This window comes from Alexandromys fortis, unplaced genomic scaffold (assembly GCF_014885135.2).
Source record: "Alexandromys fortis isolate MF-2015 unplaced genomic scaffold, M_Fortis_MF-2015_v1.1 scaffold_26, whole genome shotgun sequence".
In the NCBI taxonomy this organism is placed as follows: Eukaryota; Metazoa; Chordata; class Mammalia; order Rodentia; family Cricetidae; genus Alexandromys; species Alexandromys fortis.
In genome coordinates, this window is record NW_026067894.1 from 14,529,467 (window position 1) to 14,538,975 (window position 9,509).

A 9,509-nucleotide genomic window follows, 5' to 3' on the forward strand; every position below is an offset into this window, starting at 1 on the left:
GGGTTGAAGAGATAGCTCAGTGGTTAATAGCACTGTCTATTCTCTCAGAGGACCCAAGTTCTATTCCCAGCATCCATACTGCAGCTCACAACTTTCTGTGACTCCAGTTCCTGGAGACCTAACACCCACAGGAAAAGACCAATGCACATAAAATAAAAATAAATTTAAAAAAATTTTAAAATATGAAACCCTTAGTGGCTTGGGGGGTGGCTAAGTCAGTAAAGTGCTTGTTATGCAAGCACCGTGCTTCAAGTTCAAAGTCCAGCATTGATGTAAAAGCCACACATAATTGTATCCTATAATCCCAGTGCTTGAAAGTCAGAGACAGGAAGATGCCTGGAGCTTGTTGACTAGGCAAACCAGTCTGCCATCTCTGTGTTTAGTGGCAGACCATGTCTTATAAAAATAAGATAGTGAACAGTTGTGTGTGTGTGTGTGTGTGTGTGTGTGCACACGCACACACACGGAAAAAAAGAAGCCTTTGGTTCTTGTTCTTTCAGTTGCCTGTTCCCATGCTTATTCCATCCTCTGTGGATAATGAAGATAAAGCTACTGAGAGTACTGAAGACATTAAAGAAAAGCTTCCAACACACCCATTTGAAGCCGATCTCCTGGAGATGGCAGAAATGATGGCAGAGGATGAAGAGAAGGGGAAGAGTCTATCCCAAGGAGGTTGGTGTTGTCTTTAAAGATATTTTTAAGAGCTCATCTACAGTTCTACAATTTACTTTAATCTGAAGTAATTTTCAATTTCATGTTATTTTTGTATTTTAATCCTTATATCCAAACCTATGTTTCATGCATATAATTCCTAATCTATAATCAGCAGCACGCTGATGTTACTAAACAGAAGCATAGGACAGAAAGCCTGTTGGCTCAGTTGCCTATAGAGAGGTCTGATTCTGTTAGTTTGGAATAATGATGATGATAATAGATGACATTTATTCTTGTGTGCTCCTCATAGTCAAGTGTATTGTATGTTTTCCTGCATTTAGTCTTCTGAACCAGCCTGTGAAGGGAGTATTGCCTAATTGACATTTCTCATATTGAAATAGGATGTTAGTTTTGTACTGGCTATTATATATATANAGAGAGAGAGAGAGAGAGAGAGAGAGAGAGAGAGCGCGCGCGCACGCTAAGAGATGGTTGAACCAGGATTTGGCCCACAACACGAAAGGAACTTTCTGATTGTTTCCCAGAAAGCTTTCTAATCTTGATTGTATCATCTTAACTTACAGTTATAGGAAGATACAGAGAAAATTCAGTTGCTGAAATATGAAGCACAAAAGCATTTTCATATGTTATAAATGAACTGAATAATGTTCTTTGTGCTTTTTGAGCCAAATACCATTTTTTGTTTTTCTTTTACTCACTGGTAGATTTTAACCACTAATGAGGGTTGAGGTTTTTTTTTTTTTCTGTTTTTGTCTTTTGAAATATGGTCTCATGTAGTCCAAACTGCTCTTGAACTGCTGATCCTTCTATTCCCGTCATTCCCACTGTTACCATCGTTGGCTACCATGTACATAATAGGTACTAGGTAGATTTTTGAGCATTATTGCACATGGAGAAACAATGCAAAGTTTCCTGTTGTGTTACCATCAGGTTTGAATCTTTCAAAGGTTTGTGGTTTTGTGTTTTGGGAAGGGGTCAGTGAGGTGGGTGGTGTTCTAGTGGTGGTTTGAGACAGGGGTTTTCTGTGTTGCCCTGACTATCATGGAACTCATTGTATAAACCAGGCTGGCCTTGAACTGATCTGCCTGCCACTGCCTCTGAAGTGCTGGTATTAAAGGCATGTCCCACCACCACATGAGGATTTGTGTGAATTTTAATTATGTGCATGTAAGTATATGTCTTGTGCATGGGTTTGTGCACTTAAGGGCAAAACCCGAGGAGGCCAACAGGATACCCTGGAGGTTGGGCTACAGACATTTGTAGATATTTGGAACTGAACTCGGCGATCTACAAGAGTATAATGTGCACTTAACTGATCAAATTTGTAAATCATACATACTGAATTCATTGGAAGCTTATTTATTATTATCAGTATTTCCTATGATTTTCCTCCTTAACATATTAGAATATTAGAATATTATCCCTTTGCTTGAACAACTTTTAAATTATGATATTATATTTAGTTTAAAAGTTGATACAAATCATGATGATGATAAACCTTACTTTAAATTTACCTTTTGTAGACAGGCATGATAGCACATATTGATTATTCTAGCATTTGAGATGGTCAGGCAAGAGATTCATATAGCCAGGCTGAATTATATAATAGCAAAAACTAGTCTCCACAAAGGGGTGGGGCAACTTCTCCATCACATTGCTGCTATTCAGCATTTGTTTGGGTTCTCTGTCCTTTTTTTTTTTTTTTTTTTTTTTTTTTTTTTTTTTTTTTTTTTTTTTTTTTTTTTTTTTTTTTTTTTTTTTTTTTTTTTTTGGTATTTTCAGACAGGGTTTCTCTGTAGCTTTGGTGCCTGTCCCGGAACTAGCTCTTGTAGACCAGGCTGGCCTCCAACTCACAAAGATCCGCCTGCCTCTGCCTCCTGAGTGCTGGGATTAAAGGTGTGCACCACCACTGCCCAGTGGGTTCTCTGTCTTATGATGGCTATCTTTGCTTTCATATATTGAGTCAGAAAAGCTTTAGAAAATAAACTAACTTCAAGATAAACATTTGTAATCACTTTAGGTAAAGTAAAGTGGTTAAGGAATACAGTAAGGAGAAATAGGATTTGGGAATAATTTCCCTTTGGTTTCAGTAAAAAACAAAAAAGCCAAAATGTTTTCCTGAGTAAGCTGAGAAAGTATTTTTTTTTTATGTTGAATCTCTGAACTTCATTTCAAATATCTCATTTTTCATTGAATCATGTTGGTCTCAGTTTTTTGTGCTTAATGCTTATATAACAATTATTTCTATTCTAAGTCTTTTCGGCCTTTAGAGGTAAATGTAAAAGACGTATTTAATTGGAATAATTGATCAGGTTTTTTTTGCATGTGTGTCTGTGTACATGTATAACTATATAAAAGGATTTCAAATGGCAAACGAATACAAAATCAAAAGTAAAATTCCTTTCACCATGGCTTCTCTCACATTGCTACCTAGAAGTGTAAACATTGCTGACAGCATTGTTGGTTTAACTTTTTTTTTATTACAGATGTTTCATTATATAATGAATCAGGCCTTATATATGGAAGGCTATTTACCTACTAGTCTGTTTGTCTCTATTGTGAGTAATACTTATCATGAAATCATTTTATTTGAGATGCAATGTGTTTTTGCTTGTTTTCTTTAGAATCTCAAACTTCTGAACAAGAACTCTTTCTAGATACCAAGATATTTGAAAAAGGTTTGTACTTACAAATATATTTTCGTTTTTAGAAATACTATGCTTTGCTAACAATAGAAACTCATAAACATTATTATCCTTGGGTTTAGTATTTTATAATTTTTCCTAATTTATGAGGTGCACCAACTGACTGTCATGCTAATTTGTAATGCAAATAATAACTGCGTCAAATGTTTTAAAGATTGAGATGATGCTTTGTGGTGCTCACCAAGAATAGGAATCCAGTTGTGTGAAGCTGTTAAACAAGATGCTGAATTCTTTGTGTGTGTGTATCTGTACATGTGAATGTGGGTATGTGCCTGTATGTGACCAGTGTGTATAGAGGTTAGGTGACATTTTTGGGTGTCTTTCCTCAATCACCATCCATTGAGGGACGAATGGTAATGTTTTCTCACTGGTCTTGAACTAGCCAGATAGGCTGGGCTGGCTAGCCAGCAAACACCAGGAATTCACCTATCTCTGCCCCCTTGGTGCTAGGATTACATCATGCTATGATACTTGTCCCTTTGTTTTTTTAAGCATGGGTTCTGGGGATGAAACTCATACAAAGCAAATACTTACTGACAGAGTCATCTTTCCAGCCACACTTACTTTATTAGTTGTGCCTAGGTAATTATCTGTCAACCATCTTTCAGTTTTCAGCATGCAGGGGCTCATTAGAGTTTTTAAATATGTCAAGAGAGCATGCTTGTTTTCATCACTTTCAGACCAAGGAAGCACATATAGCGGTGATCTTGAATCAGAGGCAGTTTCAACGCCGCATAGCTGGGAGGAAGAGCTGAATCATTATGCCTTAAAGTCAAATGCTGTGCAAGAAGCTGATTCAGAACTGAAACAGTTCTCCAAAGGGGAAACAGAACAAGATCTGGAGGCAGATTTTCCTTCAGGTTTGTGCAGCCTAACCTGACTACTGAAGGTCATCTATTTCATAAGATTATCAAGGTTCCACATTTGCATCATTAAGCAGTTGTGATGTGTTAGGGATTATCAAGGGCACAAGAGTTTCCTGATTTTATAAATGTAAATGTCTGTTATAAGGTACTTATTTGTGGTTAATTTGATTTTTTTGAAATTTTAAAAAATCTTTTCAGCAGTAACTGAAAGATTTCCTAGATAATGAACTTTTCGTCTGTGTGTTCAATTCTTTGTTCTTGTTACGTGTATAATTGAAGCTCTTTTCACAAATTAAGGATAGACTAATGATTATTAGGACTTCTCTTTTTCTGGTTTCTCTTTAAATTTGTGTTACATATTATAATTGTGCTTTCTGTTGGTTACTGCAGAATCCTTTGACCCACTTAATAAAGGGCAGGGAATCCAGGCACGTTCCCGAACAAGGAGGAGACACAGAGATGGCTTCCCCCAGCCCAGACGAAGAGTAAGCGAAGCTTAATTTTTAAAATTTGTATTCCTTTGTTTTAGCAATATTTATTAGTTCTTTCTGTTTACAAAGCTTTGTAGCAGCCCAAACCAAATATTTTCATGTATTGTTTAATACACCTAAGGGTTCTTTTTTGCGCCTTTGTTTCTTAGTGTAAAAAAAAAGTCATTTATTATATTTTTTTTCAAACAGAACTTTTTCTTTTGTTTTTCCATTTATAGGTTTTGATTATTATTTTAAAAATCTTTGCTGGGCATGGTGGTGTAGGCCTTTAAGCCCAGTACTTGGGAGGCAGAGGCAGGCAGCTCTCTGGAAGTTCAAGGTCAACCTGATCTGCAGAGTGGGCTCCAGGACAGCTAGGGCTGTTTTTACACAGAGAAACCATGTCTCAGGAAACCAAAAAAAGAAAAAAAAAATTTTTTTATAGTGGCCTAGAGAGACAGCTCAGTGTGAAAGAGCATTTGCTGCTGCTCTTAAGACCAAGATTTGATTGTCAGCTTCTACATGACAGTTGAACTATTACTCCAGTGAAGGGGATTAGCTTCCCTCTTCTGGTCTCCACAGACATTGAACACATGTGTTACATAGACATACATACATGCAGAACAGACATAAACATAAAATAAAAAAAAGTAGGGGGGAGCTTTTTATAATCTTTTTTTTAATGGGCCAATGAGGTATATTCCTAGAGGATAAAGGTATTTGTTACCAGGCTTCATAACCTGAGTTTGAACCTTGTGACCCACGTAGTAAAAGGAGAAATCTGACACTTGTAAGTTGTCTTCTGACCCCACACACATACATACCATATAGCATGCATAGGTCCACATTCATGTGCAAGCATGATAAAAAGTAAATAATTTTAAGATAGAATAATACCAGGAGCTGGAGAAACAGCTTAGCAGTTAAGATCTCCTGCTCTTGTAGAGGACATGGATTTGATTATTCATCTATGTTATGCAGCTCATAGCTGCCTATAACTGGAACCCTAGGGAACCCAACACTCTCTTCTGGATTCTAGGGATTCCTGCACAGACCTGTACTTAACCATACATACATATCACTAAAGATCAATAAAAATCTAAATATTACAGTCCCAGCACTCTGGAGGCAGAGGAAGGAGAATCTCTGAGTTTAAGACTAGCCTGGTCTACAGAGAGAGTGAATTCCAGGACAGCCAGGACTACACAGAGAAACTCTTAAAAACCAAAAATGAAACAAACATATAAATTTTCTGTCATTAAACTCTAAATTTGGCTAATTTTACATGTTCTTTTTAAAAGTTAACTTTTGTATGTTAAAGTATACTAGTTAAATTCATGTAGGTTGTTTTTCATATTGAAAGAGTTTTCCCAAAAGAATAGGACAGACAGGACAGTGAGATGGCTCATTGAATAAAGGTATTTGCTGCCTTGCCTGAGTTCAATCTTTCCTTCCTCCCTTCCACTTACTAGCAACCCTGATTGCACATATGCACTAAATATAGTAGTCTTAAACTTTTTTGTTGAAGACATTTCAGCAAATAAACAAAAAAATAAAAAAACACAGCACTCGCGACAGACCAGTCTGGTCTACGGAGCGAGTTCCAGGACAGCCAGGGCTACATAGAAAAACCCTGTCTCAAACAAACAAAAGAAAAAGAAAAATTTTCATATAAGCATCCTTTGATCATGTTTCTCCCTCCTTCTATTTTTCATAGACTCCTTCCCATACAACTTTATTTTCTTGTTCTTTCTTTCTTTAAAACAAACAAAAACAACAAAATGAAGTACACACCAAGAAAAAAAGCAACTCACAAAAAGGAAAATTAAACAAGCAAAAGAAAAAAAAGTCCAAACAAAGCAAAATGAAAAAAAGAATGTCTACAAAAATACTGGTCAGTTTGTTTTGTGTTGGCCAACTACCCCTGCGCATGCAGCCTGCCCAGAAATGTGATTGATGAACTCAAGGAGAGTCCATTGGCAAAAACTGATTTTTCCTGTTTGTTGGTTTCCCTCTTAGAATAGCTTCTTGGGTAGTAGTGGGACCCCATGTCTACTTCCCTCTCTTAGGGCTGGGACCCCATCAGGTCTTGTATTTGTTGGTGTGGTCTGTGAACTCATATGTGCATTAGTCCTGTTGTGTCTGGGGAACTGTGTTTCCTTGCAGTTAGTTATCACTTGTGCCTCTTACATGTAACAAGAGTAGCCTTACTTTTTAAAACTGAGTTTTGGTTGTATTTAAAAACCTTATAAACTATAAACATAGTTTGGTGGGCTTTGACAAATAAACAGGTTGTGTAATCACTGCTATTTGTGAGCAATCATATGAAAAATGTCTTAGTCTTTGGTAAGCACTCTCATCTCCAGAATTTGATAGCCACAATTTGTTATGTAGATTAATGCTAAATGGTAGTGTTGTGCTGTTATTGTAAATACGGATAAGTAGTGTCATATGGTACTGTCTTTCCAGTGAACCTTTTCTGACAGCAGCAGACCTTTGGCTTTCGTCCATGCTGCTTTGTGTCTCAGTGCTTCATCCGTGTTGTTTCTGCCTAACTAGCGATACAAATTTGGGGCTATGTGCAGAGCTGTTAGGATCGTTCTAATGTAAATTTTCACACGAACATGTTTTCATTCTTCTTGAGGAATAGTATTTAGAAATAAGATTACTAGGTTTTGTGCTAAGTCTATTTTAAACTTTACAAACGCTTACCACGCTGGTGTTCAGTTTCACATGCTCACAAGCAGTGTAGGACAGTTCATAAATTCTATGATTTTGCTAACACTTGATATTTGTCCGTTTGGATTTTAGCCTATCTAGTAGATTGTAGATATGTTAGTTTTTTCTTCTAGTGATAAAAGGTTAGTAAATACCTTTTCTTGTGCATTTTTACCATTTGTGAACCATCTTTGGCAGAATATCTTAGAGTCTTATGTATACACATCCCATTTTTGGATGTATGGTGAGTGGTGGTTGTCAGTGAGTTGTATGCTTTTTGTTTGTTTTGTATCTGTTGGTTTTGTTTGGGTGTTTTAAAAGAAAGGGATATTATTTTATTGTGTAGTTTTTGTTGGTTGGTTGGCCTGAAACTCAGCATTTCTGCTTCTGCCTTCCAAATGCTGAAATTAAAGGTGTACATTAATACTGCTGAATTTTTATGTGGCTATAATCCCTTTCTTCAATCAGGAATTTTTCTCCTATGACTTATTCATTGATTCATTCATTCCTGATTGTATTTGCAGTGTTTGGAGTTGAACTTAAGGCTGGGGAGCATACTAGATAAGTGCTCTATCATAAGCTCCATTCCCATCTTTTTTTGTGATAGGGTCCTGTATAACCCATGTTAGCCCCAAACCTTCAGTGAGGAGAGGACAACCTTGAACTCCTTACACCTCTACTTGTTTTTCTTAGTTTGCTTTGTCTTGCTGTGATATAAAACATTCGGATGAATAACAACTTTGGAGGATGATTCATTTGCCTTATACTTAATTACATGACACTGTCCATCATGGCAGTAAGTTAGGGCAGGAATTCAAGGCAGGAACCTACATGTAGGAACTGATACAGAATCTGCTCACCTTTCTTTTCTAAACTCAGGACCACCTGCTCAGAGGTGACACCACCCCCAGGGGGCTGGTTCCTCCCATATCAATCACTAATCAAGAAAATATTTCACAGACTGGCCTATAGGCCAATTTGATGGAAGCATTTTCTCAATCACGGTTCCCTCTTCCCAGCGACACTAGCTTGTGTCAAGTTGACAAAAATTTTCCTAGCACACTGTCCTTTCTTTTCTTTTTGTGGTTATCCCCCCCGCCCCCGCCCCCGCCCCCACCGAGCCAGGGGCGTTTCTCTATGTATTCCTTCCTGGCTGTCCTAGAACTTGCTCTATGGACCAGGCTGGCCTCAAACTCAGAACTTTGCCTGCCTCTGCTTCCCGAGTGCTGATATTAGAGGTGTGTACCACCACGTCCAGTTTCTTTGATTTCTTTTTTTTTTTTTTTTTAATTTATTTATTTCTTACGTATACAGTGTTCTGTCTGTCTGTATGCTTGCTGGACATGAAGAGGGCACCAGACCCCATTACAGATGGTTGTGAGCCACCATGTGGTTGCTGGGAATTGAACTCAGGACCTTTGGTAGAGCAGGCAGTGCTCTTAACCTCTGAGCCATCTCTCCAGCCCCTATAAATATTTTTTAACTTTATTTTATGTGTATTTGGTATGAAGGTGTCAGATTCCCTGGGACTGGAGTTGACAGACCATTGTGAGCTGTCATGTGGGTGCTAGGAATTGAATCTGGGTCCTCTGGGAGAAGAGCCAGTGCTCTTAACCACTGAGTTATCTCTCCAGCCTCCTTCTTTACTTTCTTACTAACAAATACAATATTTTAATTTTGAGAAATTCTGCTTTACTAGTTTTTTTTTTTTGATAATTCATGCTTTAAAATATTCTGACTAAATGTCATTGTCTCACAAATGGCATCTAAAATACTCTTACATTTACATTTCTTTGTGTAGCTTTGGAACCTGCTCTGGAGCGTGCTGTGTAGACTAGGCTGGCCTCAGGCTCAGAGATCTGCCTGCCTCTGCCTCCCACATGCTGGGGTTAAAGGCTTATGTCACCATTGCCCAGCTCCGTTTTCTTTTAGAAGTCTTAGAATTTTTTTTTTATCTTTTTTTTTTTATTGAGAATAAGAAAAAAAAGTTTCCGCCTCCTCCCAGCCTCCCATTTCACTCCCCCTTCCCCACCTCTCTCCCCCCCCCCCCCCCCACCCACCACCCCCCCCCCCCC

The 9,509-nt window shown here is 37.8% G+C and overlaps 1 protein-coding gene across 3 annotated transcripts in view; it reads left to right on the forward strand.

The window, feature by feature from the left end:
• Zmym4 (zinc finger MYM-type containing 4) overlaps positions 1 to 9,509 on the forward strand; it is a 120,867-nt gene that overhangs the window by 81,688 nt on the left and 29,670 nt on the right. For all 3 annotated transcript variants that reach the window (XM_050156529.1, XM_050156538.1, XM_050156547.1), the window contains 4 exons: positions 501 to 672; positions 3,300 to 3,353; positions 4,061 to 4,240; positions 4,637 to 4,731. In XM_050156529.1, the coding sequence (XP_050012486.1) occupies positions 501 to 672; positions 3,300 to 3,353; positions 4,061 to 4,240; positions 4,637 to 4,731 (501 nt within the window). The remainder of the gene's footprint in view (positions 1 to 500; positions 673 to 3,299; positions 3,354 to 4,060; positions 4,241 to 4,636; positions 4,732 to 9,509) is intronic.